Source organism: Mauremys reevesii, linkage group 4 (assembly GCF_016161935.1).
Source record: "Mauremys reevesii isolate NIE-2019 linkage group 4, ASM1616193v1, whole genome shotgun sequence".
Classification (NCBI taxonomy): Eukaryota; Metazoa; Chordata; order Testudines; family Geoemydidae; genus Mauremys; species Mauremys reevesii.
Window position 1 is genome coordinate 114,849,807 of NC_052626.1, and position 23,028 is coordinate 114,872,834.

The window sequence follows — 23,028 nt, forward strand, 5'->3', positions numbered from 1 at the left end:
ATATATAAGGCTAGTTCCTCCACTGATGTAAATTGGTGTGGCTCCATTGACTTCACTGGAGCTATGCTGATTTATACCAGCTGAGGATCTGGCCCAGAAAACACCAGGATGCATTAATAAAACACCACATTTGTTTTATAACTAAACCAAATCCCCATTACCTTTAGTGTAATCTTGCAGTGCAGAGGAGTCCAGTTTATACTGTAGCACTCTGTGCTGGCGGAAGGACCAGGTTCAAGGGAGATCTCCAGATCTGCCATTGCATCCCAGGTATAGCAGAACTCCGTCTTGTTCAGCCAGCACAAGTTCTTCACAAAGGGCTGCTCCATGTCTGGGAAGTTGCCCACATTGATCTCCACCAGGGTCTTCTCCTCGCTCAGGGTCTGCAGGACGAGGGAGTGAGACCTTCGCTCCCAGATGAGACCACTGGTGCTCCCTCTCAAGATCCAGTTCTTGTTTGGCTGGTCCACCACTTGCCAGTAGATAATCCCGATGGTCATCACGAAGAAGACAGCCACCCCGAGGCAGGCAATAGCTCCCTTCCAAGTCTCATTCATCTCCTTGAGCCCAGAGTCCCACGTCACCTCTGGGATCGGACTCTGGTTCCTGGGACGAGCATGGGGCATTTTATACAAAATTATTAAAGCAACCTCGCAAGGAAATGCTTCTGCTTCAGGACACGGAGCTCTCTCTTTCGGAACCTGCTGGGAAGCTCTCTTTAACTTTGGTTAGTTCCCCCTCCTCTCCAAAAATAATTTCACAACTTCCCCCTCCCAGAAATAAAAACAAGTAAAACCACTTCTCAAAGCTTTCTCCACCACTCAGCACATGTTGCTAAAGGGGAAGTTATTCTAGTCAGCAGTGCACTAGCTGTAGAAAGGGAGAGTGCCTGCAAAATAGAGCTGTAAACGTGTGGTGTCAGATCCATCCCCCCTGCCAGATTTGTCCCAGGTGCTTGAGCTGTGACGTTTCTCTGGCATGCCAGACCGTGCCTAATCAGGAACACTGTCTGTGGCCCTATAGAGACAAACATGCATTGAAAAGCTTGGATCCTGTATAACCATTAGACCGGGAGTAAAGGAGGGGGGAATGGGCAGCAGCGGCTGTATAGGGAAAATGCAGTGTTCAAGTCTCCACGCAGCTTTGGGTTCAGGCTTGCAATGCAGCGTTAAGGGGACATGTGGTGCAGAGAAGATCACAATGGATATTTGCTGATTATAAAGAGAAGGGTGTGAATGGGATTCCCCAAAAGTGCAAGTCACTCAGGTCAAAGTATAACACGTTCTTTAGCCCTTCCTCCGCCAAATATAAGAGTTTGATTAATCTACCTGTTGCGTAGTAAAAACTGGAAGCTGTCTGTAAAGCATAATTTCATTCAAAACCTCATCTGGTGTAGATCAGTGTAATTTCCTTGATGCCCATGGAGATATGCTGATTTACACCAACAGAGGATCAGCTCTCATTGCTTGGCACTTGGTTGGGTTTCCTGCATGTAAAATAAGCGTTTGTTTCCAAGTAAAAACATTGCTTGGCTTTTTTCCTTCTCTCAAAGAGAAACACTGACACTAGCACATCTGCTCAGGTTTAGGTGAAGTCTCCGTGCTAGTCACACTTCCCTGTAACAGTAACCACTGGCATTAACGTATGCTGACCCATGTCATGCAGGGCTATTAATCTTCGGAAATCTGACCCAGCTCAGATGACTGGATCCAGGAAATAAATCTCAATCTTTTTGTGCACTCACTGTGTCAAACTTCCTATTCAACAGGGGCATGCCTAGGCCTATGTTATTTATATTTATTTTGCAGAGTGTGAGAGGAAAATCGGGCCTCCTTTGAACTAAGAGGCTATATATGAGGGTGATGTTATGGGTATTTGTTCTTCGCAGGGCATTTCAATTTCTGCATGGTGGCATTGCCATGAAAAGACAAGATGCCAACTCCCTGACTCAGAAAGAGGCATAAACACAAACACAGAGATAACTGGGTTTAGTCAGGTACCTGTGGTCCCCAGCTCCACTACAGGAATGGGCAGTCTCCCCCTAGATCTCCACTTGCAGCATTCAAAGGCCCGATTCTCCTCTCACACTAGTTTCCACAGAGAGCACGATTCATTTCATCTCACTAAAGGCAGGTAAAAATTAACTGGCGTATTTCCCAATGTTACCTTTTCATGTAAGCAGCTGTTGCCGATGCGCGGATGTCATGTGACCGCTAATGAGATGGTTTTGATTCTCAGTACGGTTCCAGGAAAAGTTCCAAGTGCTGGCTTTATCCTATCAATTTCCACATAGTTTGGGACCCAGTTACCTACAGGACCACCTGTCTCCCACACCATGCTGCCACTGTGGAGACCGGCATGTTTGAGGGCAATCGATACAAACAGATTCAAGTGGATATGAGGGCATTTTCTTTGACAGGATCTCTTGAATTTACTCCCCTGCTTAGTCCACCAGAGACTGGATTCATTCACTTCTAGGCAGGCTGCTAAGCCTCTTTTCTCCTAGGCATTTAGGCCCAGATCCAGCAAAGCATTTAAGTGGGAACTTAATTTTAAGCATGTGACTAGTCCCACTGACTTCAGGTGGATTACTGATGTGCTTAACTTTAAGTGCTTTCCTGGATCAGGGCCATAGTGTGGCTTGGGGGCTCCAAAGGGGCGAGGCTGGAGATGGGTGAATTATATAAAGTTTCTCACTATAGGATGCAGTTGGAGAGAATGCCTTTAATCTTTTTTGTGGGAGTCTATTTGAAAAAATGGCCTCTGGAAATCTGATGAATCAGCATATCGTAGTGAAATGTATTTTTAGCTTTTCTAATGGAGTGCTTTACACTTTGAGCAGTGGCTAGAGTGCTGGAGATGTGCCAGAGATGACAAAATAAAATCAAATAAGTGTTTGATGACTTCGCTACTTTATGAGTAATACATCTCTCCAAACTCGGGCTACATCTTCACTGCAAAGACTGTGTTTACATTGAGATATCTAACACAGTCTAAAATCCAGGCGGAGACAAGGAATTGTATTTTTCACCTCGCTGTAGCTAGTCAAGGTCAACCTTATAGCTTCCACCTATGGATGACTTTGGTTAGCTACATCAAACTCCCCGTGACTTGTCTCCTCTAGGATTTGACATCAAATTAGTGATCTCAGTGCAAACACACACCTTTTATATGCAGTGAAGCCAAATCCTCATACTCAAAGCTTTCATACATCCCTCACATCCTGTATCTGTGTTCTGTACTCTGTAGGCCAGATCCTTGGAAGGTGCAAACTAGCATAGCTCCACTGGCTGCAATGTAACTAATCCAATGTATACCTGCTGAGGATCTGGCCCAATAAATCACTCTTTCATTTTAACCTAGATTTTTGAGCTCTTTGGGGCAAGGGCTGTGGTGGTTACATGGTTTATGATGTGCCTGGAATATATTTGGTTGGTTCAAATATTATTGTTTTGGTCAAGCCATTTCCTATCAGTTTGATTTAAATAATAAATTCCCAGCTCTGATATAGTGCTTTTCATCAGTCGATCTCAACACATTTTACAAGTAAGTGGCTGATTTTGTTAACCACATGGCCACCAGTGAGCAAATCACAGCTTTCATAGCACATGATAGTGTGCTAGTGTCTGTATTCAACAGCCCTTTATAGAGAGGTTCAGAAGAATCCTTTGAAAGGAGCAAAACTCCTTTGAAATACCCAACATGCAGCCATGGAAGTTAGCTGGGAATTTTTTTAAAAAAGTGCATGGAGACTGAACAGTGTATATTCACACTGTGCACTCTTTGGATTGGATACATGCATAGGTGCCGACTATGTGGGTGCTCTGGGGCTGGAGTACTCATGGGGAAAAATTAGCGGGTGCTCCGCACCCACCAGCAGCCAAGCTCCCCCTCCTTGCCTCCTTCTCCTCCCTCCCCCAGCGTGCTGCGTCCCCACTCCTCCTCCACCCTCCCAGTGCTTCCCGCCCTCCCGCTGCCTAACAGCTGTTTGGTGGCGCTTAGGACTTTGCACTCGGGGAGGAGGTGGAGGCAGGGCAGGAGTGGGGACTTGGAGGAAGGGGGTGGAATGGGGGCAGGAAGGGAGCTGGGCTGGGGTGGGAAAGGCAGGGTGTAGTGGGGACTTTGGGGAAGGGATGGAATGGGCATTGGGCCAGAGGCAGGGCAGGGGTGGGGCCAGAGGCGGGGTGGGGGTCGAGTACCCACCAGGCAGAGGGGAAGTAGGTGCCTATGGATACATGTTATGTGGTATGTTTCTGTGCCTTGATTAGCTAAGTGTAACTCTTGGAATCAGGTGGTTAGTTCAAATACTAGAGAAACAAGCTGGGTGAGCTGACCTAAAGAAGAGCTCTGGGTAGGTTGAAAGCTCGTCTCTCTCTCACCAACAGAAGTTGGTCTAATAAAAGATCTTACCTCCCCCACCTTACAGCTAATATCCTGGGACTGACACGGCTACCACAACTCTGCATAGTGCAAATACTCACAGTTACGGATTTGATATGTGCTGGCTGCAAACGTCCTGTAGCATTTGTTTAAAAATTTACGGTCCGGATGAACAAACTTGTAGGTATGCACACAAGGGGCACAAATGCTGTCAAAGCAAGTTCATTTTGAAATCCAAACGCCTATTTACAGAAACGTTTCTTGCCGCATTCGCGCACCTCTAATCAAGAGAAAAAGGAAAACTAATGAAAATGTGCAGAGATAGAGAGAAACAGTTATAATTGCATATTGACATCTAAGCGCAGACTCTGATCCTGCCATCTGCAGTCCTGAGGCAGAATGCCGTGCTGACATCAAGCCCCACTGACTTCAATGGATGATTGTGCAATGGTCTGCCCACGTGCCCTAAGGGATGAGGATCGCATTCAGTGTGCTAATGAAGACTTCACTCCGGGGTACACAGCCCCAGAGAGATGATAAAACAAAGGCTCTCCGTTCACGGAGGAGGCAATAGCAATGGAAGGTCATCTGGCCAGGACATGGAGCGTACGCTATTTTTAATTTTTTTTTTTTCTTTGTTGTCAATCCGACACCAAATAAACCTTATTTTGTTTACAGTACCTGGAACAATAATGTGGGGACAGGGATTGCTGGACACAGCTACAGGAAGGAAACTGGCTTCAGACCATAATGAAGGCTGAGTCAATGAAAAAGTAACCTCAGATCCAGAGGGGAGAGATAGAGATAAGCATCCAATCAAAAGCAAAGGACCCATGAGGGCCAGCCCACGAGAGGAACAAGAGCTAGTATAAGTCAGTGTGGGCACAGGAAGAACTTGGTGGTTGCAGGGCCGAGTACCAACTGGCCCCCTTAACCAAAAAATAACTGAAACCAACATTTTTTACGCAGTAACATATCCCAAATAAACCACACCTCAGAGAAGAGAGAAACAAACTCCCTCCCTCTCCAGAAATGATAGCCACCCCTCTCCCACAAACACTGAATTAAAAAGGAAACTCTCAGCTTTGAGCTTGACTCTGAAGGATATTGCAGAATTGCACGTATGAAGGTAGAGACGATTCCATAGTCACAGACTTTTGATGGAAGAGGCCTTACCAAGTTATGCCGTCAGGTGGCCAGCAGTTCCCTCCTGCAGATTTTAGTAGCCACAGCAGAAGACAGGGCAGCACACAATCCTTCAGGCAGAGCAGTCCTGTGTTAGCCAAGGCTTCATAACACTACCAGTGATATCTTGAAATGCACTTGCTGAGCAACAGGCAGCTACTGCAGCTGTCAGAGCCAATGTGTCAGCGATGCTTGTGGGTGGATGCCCTTGAACAATCATGCTGCTGGGCTCTACAAGAGCCAGGAGTGATTTTCAATGACAGTCCTTAAATGAAATACCTTACAGCCATCCAGCATAAAAGTCATGTAGCTACAGAACTACTGCAGGAGGGTCCGTGAGAAAAGGAGGGTGCCACATAACAGTGTGGAGCACTGTTGGGTCCATGCCGGCTGACAGCAATTCAAAAATGGTGTGAGCCAGCCCAGAAAGGAAGTATGGGGCAGAGACAGCAGAAACATGGGATTTTAAAATTAAACAATGGAACTCACCTGGCTTCCCACAATCCATAGTGAAAACAATCCCAGGATGCATGCTGTTCAGCAGTGATGCAAAGGACCACGGGATACCCCCAGAGAATGCTACGCCCCCAGAGAATCCCGCCATGTGCTCACACGATGCGAACTGAAAACGGAACAGGCGTTCTGCATGCACGCTATTGGTGTGACTCCACACCGGCTGTTACCTGACGCACATCAAATAGCTTCAGATTAAATCCCCTGTGTAGACACACCCTTAGAGAAAAGGATACAAATTTGCAAATAGTTTCAAGATAATTAAGTGCCATTTTTGGCCATTGACAAAACCTGAGCTGCTAGACTGATCTTCCAGCCAGATATGACTGGTGGGTCTGGGAAAAATCCCAACTGCAGATAGACAAGGCCCAGAACAAGCAAGATCCTCCAGACTCACCCTTGTTCAGCCAGCACTAGGCTACCACCTGCTCACTGCCTATCCAGACAGGGCACTGATTTTGAGGGTGGTAGCTGCTATTGCTGCTTGGTGCCTACCAGTAGAATGCTCCAATCTGGTAGGGGATCAGACATTTGGCTGTCTTAGCTCGGAGGGGATTGCTGTGCTAGCCATGGAGAGGGAACACTATTTCCCTCAGAATACAGCCAGTAGCATCCATTTGAAATGGCCTGCAGTTGCAATCAGACCTGATGCAAGAGAATCCAGTCAGCAGAAAGGAAAACAGGAGGTAAAATGGTTAATCAAAGGCATAAAGTTACCTAGTTTTATATTTAAGTCATGATAAATGAGGCTCATCACTTAATCCAGAGGGACCCTAGCAGAGGCCTGACTCACATTAGGAGGCTACTCCTGTGCTACCTTCTGCATCCTTTTTACTCTTCAGCTGACCATTCTTAGTGCAACTTTATCATACCTGCATAGGAGAAGGTCCTAGTTATCCAGCCTCAAGCATCAGCAGCTATGACCCAACCACAGTGGGAAATTCTCCTTTGATCTGGCCACGTGACTGTGAATTAAACCTACCACATGCACTAAAGCTATTCCAGACTTTCTCTTCCCCTGGTCATGCCCCCAACCTCCCCCCCACTCGCCCCCCCCCTGCCTAAGGGGCTGAGGAGGGGCGGGCTGGAGGAGGGAGGGGTCCTGGGGGGGGGGGGGGCAGGGGGGCAGGAAGGGGGCTGGGGTCAGGAGCTGGGGGGGGGGTGGGGGGGAGGAGGGGGGTGAGGGTGCAGGAGAGAAGGGGGAGGAGGGGGGGGGGTTGGGGGGGGGGGGGTGTGGGGGAAGGGGGATAGAGGGGGTGGGGAGGGAGGGGAGGGGTGGTGAGGGAGTGGAGGAGGAGGAGATGATGGGGCAGGGAGGAGGAGACTCTCAGGGCGGGTGGAGGGGTTGGGGGCTGTGGGAGGGCTGTTCATGGGGGTGGGGGCTGGGGGGCGCTCAGGGGGGGGGGGAGGATTAGGGGTGCGGGGGTGGGTGGGTTCATGAGGGGGGGGGGCAGAGGGGTGGGAGGGGAGAGGGGGGGGCTGCTGGGCTGAGGGATAGGGTGCAGAGGATGAGGGAGATATGATGGGGGGTGCTGTGCAGGGGGGGGGGGGGCTGGGGGAGGGTTAGGAATAGGGGCTCTGGCTGGGGGCTAGGGGTTGGGGTTGGAGAGGCTGAGAGAGGCAGGGTGCCCTGCCCCTGCCTGCGGGCGGGGGGCACTAGGAGGCTGCGGCAGCACAGGCAGACAGCTGGGAGCCCCTCCGGGCAGCAGGCAGGCAGGCGGGCGCGCCACTGCGTTGTCAGGCAGGGCCGCAAGGCGGGGCGAGGCAGGCAGGCGGGGGGGGGGGGGGGCTGGGAGCAGGCAGGCGCGGGCGGGCGGGGCGGCGGTGGCTGGGGGGGGCGATCCAGGCAGGACCGGGGGGGGGCGGGGGGGGGGGGCCCAGCTCCAACTATATTGCTGGAGGGTGTGCCCAGAATATTGCTGGGGGGGCGGGGCCCCACAATATATAAAACCCCGCCCATGCCCCTGGTCACTGCCATTTCACATCTTTCCTACAGAGCAGGCTGTGCTTTGAGTTCGGTTATGGAAAGTAGCACACACAAATAAGTTTCATTCCTAGCAGTTTCTCCTTTACTTACCTGCCAAGATCCAAGTTTAGGGTTCTCTATTTCCCCAGAAATGGCTGCTGACACTTAAAGTAGAACATTTCTAGGCCCTGTCTTAGGCCCTCATTATGCAGGCGATGACAGTGGAGCTGCTCATGACAGTAAAGGGAGGCATCTGCATATATATTTGCAGGATCAGGGCCTCAGGTTCATGTGATATTAGCAACTTTTGCAAGGGAAACAACGTTCTGCACTGGGAGCACAGCAGGTGAATGAGAGGAGATGGGTTCAGATGGTCTGTATAAAAAATATGACTGGGTTTGATCAACCCCAGACTCCACTAGTCATCTATCAAGGCCTTGACGGACCTGAATCCCTAATAGCCAACGATTTGGCAACAGGTAGAAGCTGAAATCCTGACACATTCAGGCTCCAGGGCAATGGTGAGGAGTAGAGCTGGTTGAAATACTTTTCATGCAAAACTGTGTGTCAAACAAACAAAAGAACCAGAAAGCACAACAACAAGAACAAGAACAAAGGCTTTTTCTCTAAACTGGACACTCTTGCAAAAGGCTTCCTTTTTTATTTTAAATATATTTTCTAGTTTTTCCTGGAAAGTTCACTAGAAATATCAACATTTCAGTGGTTTGTTTCCCCTCCTTCTGCCACCAAATGCAGCAGAAAGACTGATGCTGAGGTTTGCTAGTTTCGACCCTCTGTACCAGGGTGACTCTGCTTGGAACACTCTCCCATGGCAGGTCGTGGCATGACAGGTATGCTGGCCTCAGTTTTGCCTCTCAAGTAACCCAAGGATTTTATGCCTGGCTTTCTTGCTTCAATAATACCCTTCCTTGGGTACAAACCATAATGCAAATCAGTCCTTAAAAAGAGCCCCAAACAGAGTCATTTCCCACACCCAGTGTATATAGGGTTTACAACTCTGCTCATCCCACCGGGCACTCCAACCAGCCTCTCTGCTCGTAGTCCTTCCATACCATGTTTGCCACACCTAAGCTCCTTGTTGGTCCTCTTTTGTTGCTCTGCCAGGAGTGCCACCCCAATCCTTCTAGCTGGAGTGCAGCCCTGCTCTTCCCAGCAGGAACCCCCCAGCGTCTCTGCCAAGAGTACCTCTTCAACAGGAGAGCATCCCTCACTCTCCCGGCCCGTGCACTGTTCCCCATAGCTCCATTGTGGAGACATCAATGGGTAAGCCCCTGGCTTTGCTCCCCTGGCTTCAGCTCCCCAGCTTAGAGCCAGCAGGCAGCAGCTGCTCCTGCTCCTCCTCCTCCTCCTGCTGCCTGCAGCTCTCTCCAGCCCTAGCATGGGAAGGTCAGCCACAAACCCCCCTTGCTGCTCTCCTTGCCTTCAGCCTTCACCCCCAGAAACACTTTCTGGCTCTAGCAGCTCTCATCTGCCTTTTCCGACTGACTCTGGCAGCCCTCACTCACGAGGTTGATTGATCGGTCGGTCACAGTCTCTCTCCCTCATCCTACTCTCCTATTCAGCACCCAGGTTCCCTGATCCTTTATAGTTCCACATGCTGCTCCGGCCCTCTTAATTAGCCAAACTAGGATCCCCTGTCCTGGCATAAGGGGCACTGGACCTACTTCATTCACAGGAGCCCACCACCCTGTGACAACCCCTTTTCAAATGTCTCTCTCTGTTTTCACTTTTCTTCCACTGCTCTAACTTTTTAAAAAGTTGAGCTTTTTTAAATGAGAAAAAGAAAAAGGAATCCTGCTGGAAATCCTTCATTCTATTCCATGGGGGGGTGGGGGCGAAGCATGACGAAAGGGGAAAAAAGCAAAAGTCTCAACATTTTTTTTTTAAAATGGACAATTTTCAAAAATCCAAGAAATAGTTCTGCTTCAGAACAAATAATACTTAGAAATTTCCATTCCCCCCGCATCCCCCAAAAACCTGTTATTCCTCCTTTTTTTTTTGACCAGCTCTAATCAGGACATCCCAAATTATTTGGCTCCCTTGAGAGCCAGAGGATTGTTTTCTGATGTGCATGGAATAAAGATAAGCACATGAAGGTTGAATGTGTGCGTGCTGCACAGATGATATGAAGGTGGAGCCTGGGTGTGTAGGTGAATGGTGTGTGCAGTGTGCTGCAGTGTGCACAGGTGCTGTGCAGAAGTTGGTATGATAGTCAGGGATGAAGGAAGTGATTTTGTTTGGGGTATTTGTGTAGAACAGGGGTTCTCAAACTGGGGGTTGGGACAAGGGGTCGTGAGGTTATTATATGGGGGGGTCACGAGCTGTCAACCTCCACCCCAAGCCCCGCTTTGCCTCCAGCTTTATAATGGTGTTAAATATATTAAAAAGTGTTTTTAATTTATAAGGGGGGTTGCACTCAGAGGTTTGCTATATGAAATGGGTCACTAGTACAAAAGTTTGAGAGCCACTGGTGTAGAAGGGTGTGGTCTGGATGTGTTTGTAATTAAATTGTTCCTCAGTCTTCATCAGACCTGTATTCTTATCATTCAGTACATTATCACTTTTCAACAAACAGTATAAATAATGTTCGTACAGTGTAGTTCTACCATACAAAGTAAGTATGTACATGTCCTCTTCCCACTCAGCAGATCTGCTCTGTGTGCAGGGGTGTTCAGAGAGCCCTATCTGCTGATTTTGGTGACAAGTAAGATTTTATTACCATTCTCTCATTATCCTGAAAGAACCTATCCTGAGTGAACTAGGATTTTTTGTCTTGCATATTAACCAAATTCTATTTGCAGGGCCACTTGTGGAAACCCATTGTCTTAATATCAGTTACATCTGTGCATTTCCACTCAAGGCAATAGAGGTAATTGAGGGCCTCATCTGAAGACAATGAAGCTTCACAGGTGTCATTGAAGGCCCACTTTGGTCTGCAGAATCTTTATTTCAGTGATAAGGATATACCTACACAGGAAGACAATCTCTGATAGAAGAGAGCTTTTTAATCTAGCAAACACATGCATAACAAAATCCAACTACTAGAAGTTCCAACTACTAGCAACTTCAAATTGAAAACAAGATGCAGGTTTTTTTTTTAACTACTAGAATCACTTACCTAGGGATTCTCCATTGCTTGCTGCTTTTCAAAAGACTAGATGTCTTTCTAAGAGATATGCTATAGCTCAACCAGCAGTTGTGAGCTTGATGTAGGAAGCTCTGGGTGAAACGCTACAGGCTGGGCTAAGCAAGAGGTCAGTCTAGAACCGGGGGTCAGCAACCTTTCAGAAGTGGTGTGCTGTCTTCATTTATTCTCTTTAATTTAAGGTTTCGCGTGCCAGTAAAACATTTTAACGTTTTTTTAGGTTTCTCTCTATAAGTCTATATATAATATAACTAAACAAGGTTTTCAAAATGTTTAAGAAGCTTCATTTAAAATTAAATTAAAATGCTGATCTTAAGCCGCCAGCCTGCTCAGCCCGCTGCCAGCCTGGGGTTCCGTTCACCTAGGCTGGCAGCGGGCTGAGCGGGACCTGCGGCCAGAACCCCAGGTTGGCAGCGGGCTGAGCGGGGCCGGCAGCTGAGACCCCAGCTGGCAAGGGGCCGGCAGCCAGAACCCCAGACTGGTAGCGGGCTGAGCGGGCCCGGTACCCCAGACCCGCAGCGGGCTGAGCTGCTCAGCCCACTGCCAGTCTGGGGTTCTGTCCACTGGCTCCTGCCAGCCAGGGTCCTGGCTGCTGGCCCTGCTCAGCCTGCTGCCAACCTGGGGTCTGGCCCTGCCCACATACAGTGGGTACCTACCTTCTCCCTGGTTCTGGCCCATTCTCTTCCTCTCTCTCTCTGCACTGAGCTGAGGGTGGGGATACACTGAGCACAGGGCTGGGGGTGAAGGAGCAGGCTGGGGGTTGGGGTGCAGGGTCTGGCCAGGAGCTAGAATGAGGAAGGGGGTTCAGGATTGGGGCAGGAGGTTTGGGTGTGGAGTGCGTACCTGGGCAGCTCCCATTTGGTGCTCAGGGTGAGGAGTGCGGATGTGGAGGGTGCAAGAGTCAGGGCAGGTGGTGTAGGGGGGCTGGGTATGTGTGGAGGGTACAGGAGTCAGGGCAGAGGGCTGGGGGCATGTGAGGGGTGCATGGGGTGTGGGGGGGGCTGGGTATGTGTGGAGGGTACAGGAGTCAGGGATGGGGTGCAAGGGATCTGGGGTGCAAGGGGGTGCAGGGGTCAGGGCAGAGGGCTGGGGGCATGTGAGGGGGTGCAGGAGACAGCATGGGGTGTGATGGGGCTGGGTATGTGTGGAGGGTGCAGGAATCAGGGATGGGGTTGTGGGGGGGAAGCAGGGGACTGGGGTACAAGGGGGGTGCAGGGGTCAGGGCAGAGGGCTGGGGGGTGAGTGGGCTGGGATCAGAGGGATGCTCCCAGCCCCCTGCCCTGAGCGGCTCATGGCAGGGGCTGGAGGGATATGCCCCACTCCTACCCCGCTTCCCCAAGGCCCCACTCCTGCCTCCCTTCCCCGCCTCCTTACTGGTCTGAGCAGCGAGGGTGCTGGGGCTGCTCTTCTCCCCTCCCTCACAAGGGCCATCGGTGGCAGGGAGGGAGAGGAAGTGGGGCTCAATGCAGCACGCTGGGGGAAGAGGTGCAGGAGGGGGAAGGTTGGCTGCCGGTGGAGCCTGCCCTACAGCAGAAGCCGGCAGGACCAAGCTTGCTTCTGCCCTGTGCCCCCTCCAGAGAGAGCGGTAGGCGGGGGGTGGAGAAGAGCGGGCTGCATCGGGCAGCATTTTTAATGGCACACTGCTGCCTGCCAAGGTTTGGCAGTGGGCTGAGCGGGACCCCGGCAGGCAGCAGCGTGCCATTAAAAATCAGCTCGCGTGCTGCCTTTGGCACGTGTGCCATTGGTTGCCAATCCCTGGACTAGATGATCATAATGGCCTAAAATCTATAAGAAGATAAAAAACCCAGCTCGACTTTCAGATCCCCTGTTTTGAGCTTGTAAGGCTGGTTTTGGGGGAGGGAGGAGGGCAAACCCTTTTACTTTTAAATTGTGAAAATTTGATTTGAAAAACATTGAGACACAGTGGCACAGCCACGATGCCATTATTAGAAAATCACTTTTCAGAGTAACAGAAGTTTCATTCAGCTAAAATATACAAATACATTACTAAAAATATTTGTAATACTTTGTTAAAGATTTTTTTTAAATCTCCATTAATGGTCTTTAATCTGAATAGGATTAACACAGGCTCTAAATTATATTGAGGAGGATGCAAATGACATGCCAATGTCTTTCTGACATACTGCATCTTGGGAGAACCAAGCAGGTGGACATCAGGGTCTTAGTTTTATAATATTTCAAGTACCAATGATGTCACAGTGCTACTGGCCAATCAGTATTACAAGCTGCAATGCAATACCCCAGGAAATACTGCATTCAGAATGGCATACAGAGTAACACTGGAGCCAGTGGGAGCCGTTCTATTGACTTCAATTGGTTTTGGATCAGACATTCAGAGCCCTACTCATCTCCCACTCTCACCAGTGGCAAGTTTTCCAGCGATATCAGTGGGAACTGGATCAGACTGTCAGCAAGGCTGGAGCTCCCAGGAGCAATAATGACCCAAGATGGTAAGATCTATGAGTTCAATGTTCATACAAGTAGGACACCTCAACTACCTGTATATGTCTGTGCACCCTGGAGAAGCTTTAAATCCCCACTCTGTTTATCAACAGGAAATGGCAAAGCCCAAAGATTGTCAGGGTAAAATAAGGAGCAACTTGGTTCCACACCCCAAATTCAAACTGAGCCATATTTCATGTTCACAAGTTTGGTTAATTTCCCCCCCCTGTTGTTTCCACACACCTCTGTGCTTCTTGGTTTGGGCTTGATCCAGATTTGAAAGCTCCAAAATGACACACACACACACACACACACACACACACACACACACACACACACAGTTTTTATGCTATTTCAGGTCTGGTTAAAATGAGGGAATCTTGTGGGAGACATCTGATAGATTATCATTCCCCCAGCTCGAATACTGAATAGATTCCTTATGAGAAAGAACATGAGAAATGTGTAGAGGTTCAGAGAACAGAAATAAGGAGAATACTGGAGGGACTGAGTTAAGAGATAAGATTAAAAAGACTGGCTAAACAATGAAGTATGTAAAGGGTGTAAACAGCAAGGAGGGAGAGGAGCTATTTAGCATGATACACTTGGGGCATAACTAGGAGTAATGGCAGGGTCGGTCACCGTGAGGGTGGCAGTCAGGCAGCCTTCAGTGGCTTTTCTGCAGGAGGTCTGCCGGTCCTGCGGATTCGGCAGCAATTCAGCGGCGGGTACGACGAAGGCGCGGGACCGGCAGATCACCCGCAGAACCGCTGCCGAATCCGCGTGACCGGCAGACCTCCCGCAGGCACACTGCCAAAGGCTGCCTAACTGCCATGCTTGGGGTGGCAAAAAACATAGAGCCGCCCCTGAGTAATGGGGTGAAATTTAGGCAGAATATCAGGGGAAGACTGTGAAACAGCTAAGGCTGTGGAATAGGCTCCCCGTAGAGCCTCTTGTTCTCTATGGGACATTTAAAACTAATGTGGACAAAATGATATTCAGTGTCCAATAAGGAGGAATCCTGCAGTGGCAAGGAGATGGACTGCTATGGCATTTGGGGTGTGGGCCCATATATACAAGAGGAATGGGGTTCTAGGAAGCAATTCCTCATGGATGAAAGATGGACTTTAGAAGCACAATAGCCTTTGGTCACCAGTAAGTGGGATGTGAGAATGGGGGCTGGCCCAATTCGAGCCGTCCTTCAAAAATCAGGCAGAGAGAGACGTACTATCTTGAGGGCAGTTCAATATTTATCTAGCCTAGAAGGCTCTCATATTACTGCTTTTAATGGTTATTCTGTACATCAAGGCCTGGCCTGCACAGAAAGTTTCTTTCGTCTCTCGTTTCATTTCCATATTGCCTGACTCTGAATCCAAGTGGGAAGATTCCCCATTCTCTGCAGAAAATAGGGTTGCTGCATCTGTTATTCTCAAGGTGGTCTCAATGTACTCCCCTCTCGTCAAGACAATGGCTGAGATTTTTCAAAGCCAGCTAGGAGATTTAGATGTACCATCCCTATTAATTTTAATGCATTGTGCATCTAAATCCCTTAGCAGGCTTTGAAAAACTCAATCTGTGCTCCCAAATTAACAATCTTTGGGGAAGCAGTTTGAACCTTCTGTCTGACTTAAACTGGGTGGAAACTTGACCCTGCCCTCTTGTGAATTGTCTTTCCTCTGAGCATGGGTTTTAACAAGTTTTTTTGCTGGTCATAAATCACAGTGTGATCCAATTTCTTGGAACTAGCAGCTCAAAACTGCAGTTCACCTTGTTTAGTCTTCCTCAAATGATCTTGAGTGTTTACCTTCCACAGCCAAGAAAAATGGCTTTTAATTGACCTGACTGAAGGGAAAACATTGGTGCACTTCTCCTATTTTTCAAAACAAGGCCGACCTTTTCTTCCATCTCTTCGTCTCATGTTTATCTTGGAAAAAATCAACCTCCTCCTCTCTGCGATGGGATGTTTTTCTTACTTTGCTCGTGTTTGAAAGGCTTTTGCCTCTAGCCCACAGCCAACCAGCCAGAACAAGGTTTCTATAAAAGATTAACACATCTCTTTCACAGTCTACTACATCCCACTTTGTCCATTTCCTTTAACGTTATCCCACGCTTCAGGCCGTTAGTCTGCTTGTGGCTTTTAGCCTTCTGCACACATGCTTTTCGACCAGCTGTCTGGATGTTCTCTAGGTATCCATGCTCTACGGCTCATTGGATAAACATGCATAGACTCGATGCCCACATTTTGGAAGCCATGATGCATCACAACATCAACGTACCCTCAGCCTAGGGCATGACCCCCTGCCCAGTCAAATCAATGGAAAAAGACTCCCATTGACTTCTGTGGATATTGGTTTAAGCCCAGTGATGAGCTGCCAAAATCTTAACAACCGGTTCCCTATAAAAAGTTCTGATTTAAGGGGGGGGAGAGCGGGGGAAGGGCCAGGGAGAGATCGTCGTGGGGCCGGAGGCCCCTGCAGGGCCTGGGCCAATTGCCCCACTTGCCCCCTCCCCTCTGGCCAGCCCTGGAGCTTGCAGCAGGACCCCCCCCCCCCCACACACACACACACACACCTTGCTGGGCCATTCAAAAAGTGGCAGCAGGACGACTCCAGAGCTCAGCTGAGCTGCCCAGCTGGTGCCGGCGGCTGGCCACGCTGCAGCTGGGGGGAAGCGGAGGAAGGGCCGGGGGAGCCTCAGCCTCCCCAGCTGGGAATCCTGGGAGCAACAGGATGGTCCGGCCCATGGACCGGAGTTCTTTGCCCACCCCCTGGCCCTTTAACAACCGGTTCTCCACGGAGGTCTAATTTTAGCAACCGGTTCTTGAGAACCTGTGGGAACCTGCTCCAGCTCACCACTGTTTAAGCCCATAGTAAGTAGGTTCAGGTGCACAACAGTGCATGTTGAAAATCCCAACTCTTCCATTGTCTGTCCTCTCTTTCAAGGATTACTCACTGGCCTAACATGTCTAGCACAAACTACCAGACCTTTTGATATTTCTGTAGGTGCCATAGGAGCCTTGTTTCACCATGTGATGCAGTTCAGCTGTGGATTAAGTTACATGATCCCCAGATATAACTTGCATGTTGGTTTACAAAGCACTTTTGGCTGGAAGGTGCTACTTAAATGCAATAGGCCTGGTCCTCCACTACACTGCACCTTGTGTTATTTGTTTACACCAGGGCAATATGGGTGTAAAACACTACCATTATTACATGGTAGCATTTTACACCCATGTTGCACTGGTGTCAATGACTGTACAGGGTGTAGGGCAGTGGAGAATGAGATCTAGAATATCACGAGCCATGTGGTTCCTACCTTGGGTCCTGATCCAGCTCCCTTTGGAGCCAATGGGAGTTTTGTGATTGACTTTAATGAAAGCATTTGGCCAACTGGTGAGTAATGTTTAGAAATATGTGATCAGCTAATACATAGAATAGGTCTACAGAACAATTGGTGGTATGGCCTTCACATTCTTGAAGATCTAGGCACAATTTCTAAAAAAAAACCTAGTAACAACATGTTTCACAACAGAAGAAATGCACCAAATTGACAAAAATAAAAGAGAGGCATGCGTGCTTGAGCAGAGCAAGGTGGAAATGGACAAATCACAGAACTGGACGGTGGTCCAAGAAAGTTGGTCCTCAGTTTCAACATTTTACAGATAAAGCTCCTGTGTAATCTGTCTAATCTGTGCTCTATCTAACAATAGACCCCCTGAGCTGTGTCCAGCAGTGTAGCCTTGCCAATAGCAATGAAGGGTAGGATTTTCAACAGTGCTTGAGTAACTTAGCACAAGTCCCATTGACTTTCAATGGGATTTGTGTGCCTAAGTCATCGTGGCACTTTGGATACTCCCATACAAAGCGTCTCACATGACACTGGAGAAAGGATCTGATTCCATCACTAATAGAATGGATTAAAGACATTAATGCTTGTCAATGGGGGAAATCACCACATATTCAATAAAGACTTTTTAGAAAGTTTGGAGTCCTTGTTAATGAACTTAGTCTGGTTTTGGGCATTAGTAGTGAAACCATCCTTTTAGCCTGGCTTTCCTTTGCACTGTATTGTAAAGATTGTGACATATCTTCTGCTTCCTTGTCTGTAATACAATTCCCACCGTCCTCGTCTCAAGATTCTGGTTTAGCTAGAGTCATCTGTTTCTTTCTCCAAGAGATATACCATAATGTTCCCCTTCAACCTTAAGTCTGTGACCCTACTGAGCATTGCGATTCCCCTCATTCTCTTTATTATATTGGTATGTGTAATCTATTAGATAAATCAATAAGTGTCTCCATAGAAATACCAATAACTTACGGGTGGGTTTATAATCTATTCCTATCCCATAGTTTTGGGAAAGTATTTTTCCCTTCTTGGGCACCAGTACCCAGTGCTGGGCTATTGTCACATTTGTGGGTGCCAGAATTGCTGCAGTATGTGAGTGCTCACTTTGCTCTCCTATCTCCACAACAGCTGTCATCTTCCCTGGTCTCTCACTGCTGGGAATGGGCTGGCACACTGGCAGGAAATTTCCCAACAGATGCTAAGAATTCTCTTCCTTGCACTCCTTGCTTTCCCCATGTTTGCCCAGCAGATTCTCTCAGCCTCTCCATACCCCTTTCTGTGTTACATAGTGAATCTCCTCAGCCCCCAGGGGGTTTATGCTGCTGGGTCCCTATCATTCTTCTCCTAACCCCAGGCTGTTTCTCTAGCTGGTTTATTATGGGGCTTTGGCTTTTGCTTCTCCCTCCTCCCACCCAGATACGCTAACTCTAGTCCTGCCCTGAATAGCTTTCATTTTCCAGCATGTGGAAAGTGCTAGGAAAACCAGGACAAGAAACAACAGGGAAACTGACAAGCAGTTGCTGGTACTTTTATTTTCCTGGTTTTCTTCATTTTCTTTTGTGTCTGATTCCTAAATCTCCTTTTTAATGTTAACAGATTGAGGCTGGGCTTAATTTCCCTTCAGCTTTCTGAGGTTTCAGGGTCAGCCAATGCAGCCTTAACTTCTTTAGCTATTCAATTCATTGACGAATTTAAGTCACAATGGGACACATTCTCAGCAGGTGTAAATTGGCCTCATTTCATTGACTTCAGTGGAGTTGGGTCCATTGATATCAGCAAAGGATCTGACCCTGACACCATACAGAGCCTCAGATTATTATAGGGCAATTAAAATACTCCTGTGAGTATTTTAATACTGGATTTTAATACTCCTGTGAGTATTTTAATACTGGATGGCTCAGGGGGTGGGTAAGGGCATAGGGAACCTTTTTACTCTAGGTTGTTAGTTTAAAACAACTCCCAGATTTTAGTGACAGCTGTTCAGTGGTTTATTCCTCTTAAATTAGCCTGTGGCCCCAGTCTTAATAGGACAACAGATGTCCACAGCACAAAGCCACCACCCTTATACAATGTATTGGGGGGTCACACAATTGTATGATCAAACCATTGGAAAATTACCTTGTACCACAAGGTAGGCAGCAATATATGTAGAGGGTCTACATTACTGCAACTGTAAATTTTCCCCTTGGCATGAGCATTCATGAAGGGGAACCCACCACATCTGACAGGCTTCAGGGACAAGTCAGGGATTGATCGATCTGTAGGGACTGAACTCCCCTCTTACCCTTATAAGTGTTCCATTCAGGTCAGAGTGTGCCTTGGTGGAGGTATCTGATGGCTGCTTGCATTTCTGCTGCACTCCTCTCTGGTGACAGGTGCTGTCAGTGAGTCTGGCACCTCTACCTGACACAAAACCTGCTTTAAACATAAATATAAAGAATTCTGCTGTGAGCCCACAACAACAATATACATATGTTATTCCTAACCACCACACATTCATTTTATACATACCCATAAAGACAGCCAGAGGCAAGCACCGTAGCGGGTTAGAAGTTGGGGGTACTGCTACCTAATCCTATATTCTTACCACATGACCGGCTTTCCCCAAATGCCACCATTTTGGAAGGTACACCTTGATGTATGCATCTTGACTCCGTCATGCCTTTTGTGTTCAGTGTCCTTGACTTTAAGTTTCTCAGAACTCTTCCTCTCTCCACTGACTGCAGCCATTTTGTTCTTAACATGAGGAGTTGCTGAAGCCCATTATAGAGGAGACATACACTTGATGCTTTCTAATTGAGACATTACTTTTGGTTTTTCTTGCTGCTGTTGCCTTCCTTAATCTAACTTGTTTAACATATAGGGTTGTTCTTTCTGCAGGGAAACAGCCACCCTGCCATCAAAACACTCACAGGGAGAGAGCGCCACCTCAGGAATCAGCCATGCCGCATATTTAAAATTTCACATTTAATTACAATTGAGCATTTTGGAGATGATAGCCATTGCTAATGAGGGACATAGTTTGTCATGCTAACATTATGGGAACTAGCACAAGAGGGGGGAGGGATAGCTCCGGGGTTTGAGCATTGGCCTGCTAAACCCAGCATTGTAAGCTCAATCCTTGAGGGGGCCATTTAAGGAGCTGGGGCACAAAAAACTGTCAGGTACAGTACTTGGTCCTGCTAGTGAAGGCAGGGGACTGGACTCAATGACCTTTCAAGGTCCCTTCCAGTTCTATGAGATAGGTATATCACCATATATTAGATTGTTCAGGAAAAGTCTCTATCCTGCTTTCATTTACAAACCAAAAACCCTTAAGGCCAGTTCCTCAGCTTGTGTACATCAGTGGTACTCCACTGAAGTTAGTAGAACACCATTGATTTATACCAGCTGAGGATCCTGTATGTTTAATTTGATGGTGAAGTTCTGGATAACTGTACTAGAGTCTAGCATGTTTGAAGCAAGCTTACAGTTGCTGTCATTAATCTCCCATGCTGCTGGTAGTGGTGTCATATGTGATGTCTTCCTTAGCAAGCTGGTAACAGCAGAAGCTCCAAAAAGCCAAAGTATAATAAAAAAACCTTTATTTCCCAATATATTCACCACTTATTAGCATCCCTCTTGCCCCCATGCCTGTGACCTTTCAAACTGCTGGGCTGAGCAAAAGAGGCCAGTTCTCCCTTAGTAATGCTTGAAGCTAGTGTGACATAAGTATACAGCAGCACATGGCCCTATCTAACAGTCACACTGTTAGATAGGGCCACTTTAAATAGCTTGGAGCTGCTGGCTCATAAAAACGACCACTGCATATGCCATGGAGGTAGATCCCTGTTGGTTTTTAAAGGTCACTTGAGACTTGTGGGTGCTAGATGATCATTTCCAAGTTGGAGGGCTGCCTCTTTGTTGTCTCCAAACACTTGCCATGTTAGTGTTCTCGGCACCAATGCCTCAGCTCAAGATGTAGCAGCCAGGCTGCAATGGGAGGAGAAAGGAGGTGGGAGTTCACAGGTGCCCTGGAATGAAGCCTAGTAAGGATGAATCAGAAGGATAGTAGGAATAACTTAATTTATACTAACGTCCCGCTCCTTTCTGAGGGAGGGAGCTTGTGGATTTGCTGGATTTCAGCTGCTTTAAATTCCTCCTGCCTGGTGACTCACTTGGAATAAAGCAAAAAAGAACAAGATGTCCCTGTGCTTCATCAATTTCTCCTAGAAATAAATAAATGGGAATCAAGCACCAGGGTCTTAGTGTTTCTCATTGTAAAATTCAATCTAAGGATTAGGTGCATACTGTACAAAAGGAATAAAAGTAGAACCTTCGGTTGCACTTGCCAGGATAAAGTTACAAGGGCTGTCACGCCTGCTGCAGGGCATCACCCGATCACAAGTTGAAATCAGGAAGCCATCTCCTCTCCTCCATGGTACAGTACTGCACAACTGGCTTCCAGCAATGTTTGGGAGAGGGCTCCTCTTCTGTCCGAAGCAACCAAAATGAAGTTACCCTGCTCTTGAAAAATCCCCTGGGTATTTTAGGATCATAGACTATATCAAGGTTGGAAGGGACCTCAGGAGGTCATCTAGTCCAACCCCCTTCTCAAAACAGGACCAATCCCCAGACAGATTTTTACACCAGTTCCCTAAATGGCCCCCTCAAGGATTGAACTCACAACACTGGGCTTAGCAAGCCAATGCTCAAACCACTGAGCTATCCCTCACCTTCTGAGGTAAAGGGGACCCTTCTGAAGGCTGAACTCTGTGGTCTCTGCAGAAGGGCTAGGAAAGTCTGCCCCATCCTCATCTTTTAGTAAGGGTGAAGGAGAAAGGGACACAAATCTTCTATGGGAAAATCACTGCAGAAGATATTGTAGGGAGCAGGATGAAACGAGATGATGAAACACAGCTTTTCTGTCTCTAACTTTTGAGAGTTTCTATGCGGAGACATAAAAAGCTGTGCAATTAAAGGTACTAGGAAGCCTGGCATAAAAAGCTGGCCACAGCATTGCTGAGTATTACCTCTCAGTGCTGGATCACATATACTATATAATTATAATTATTATTATATTATAACTACCACACACCCCATTTCATAGTTGGAAGGTGACCCTTGACTTTAGGGAACTTCAGAAGACACCATGGTAGCTTAGCAATTATTTATAATTACTATGAAACAAACAGCAGGATTTGCAGTAAAATTTAATGATCATATAAATCAGGGATCAGCAACCTTTGGCACATGGCCTGTCAGGTTTGGTTACAATTTGCAGGAGATAATGTTGCCCACATCTTGTTTACAATGTCACCTGAACGGGAGAACAGACATTCGCATGGCACTGTTGTAGCTGGCATCGCAAGATTTTTATGTGCAAGATGCACTAAAGATTCATATATCTCTTCATGCTTCAACCACCATTCCAGAAGACATGCATCCATGCTGATGACAGGTTCTCCTTGATAACGATCTAAAGCAGATGCATTCATTTTCATCATCTGAATCAGATGCCACCAGCAGAAAGTTGATTTTCTCTTTTGGTGGTTCAGGTTCTGTTGTTTCCACACTGGAGTTTTGCTCTTTTAAGACTTCTGAATGAATGCTCCACACTTCGTCACTCTCAGATTTTGGAAAGCACTTCAGATTCTTAAAATTTGGGTTGAGTGCTGTATCTATCCTTAGAAATCTCACATTTGACAAAACACAAAGAAGGTACCAATCTGCTGTGAAAGTGTTCTTAAAATGAACATGTGCTGGGTCATCATCCGAGACTGCTATAACTTGAAATATATGGCAGAATGGAGGTAAAACAGAACAGGAGACATACGATTCTCCCCCAAGGAGTTCAGTCACAAATTTAATTAACACATTTTTTAACTAGCATCATCAGCATGGAAGCATGTCCTCTGGAATGGTGGCCGAAGCATGAAGGGGCATACTAATGTTTAGCATATCAATACCTTGTAATGCTAGCTACAAAAGTGCCATGAGAACACCTGTTTTCACTTTCAGGTGACATTGTAAA

At 47.5% G+C, this 23,028-nt stretch overlaps 1 protein-coding gene across 1 annotated transcript in view; it reads right to left on the reverse strand.

The window, feature by feature from the left end:
• LOC120403850 (SITS-binding protein-like) overlaps positions 1 to 23,028 on the reverse strand; it is a 116,299-nt gene that overhangs the window by 71,023 nt on the left and 22,248 nt on the right. Inside the window, exons 3-6 of the mRNA XM_039535677.1 lie at positions 19,300 to 19,433; positions 4,482 to 4,660; positions 1,329 to 1,486; positions 162 to 606 (exon numbers count right to left, since the gene is read on the reverse strand). Of these exons, the coding sequence (XP_039391611.1) occupies positions 162 to 606; positions 1,329 to 1,375 (492 nt within the window). The 5' untranslated portion in view covers positions 1,376 to 1,486; positions 4,482 to 4,660; positions 19,300 to 19,433. The remainder of the gene's footprint in view (positions 1 to 161; positions 607 to 1,328; positions 1,487 to 4,481; positions 4,661 to 19,299; positions 19,434 to 23,028) is intronic.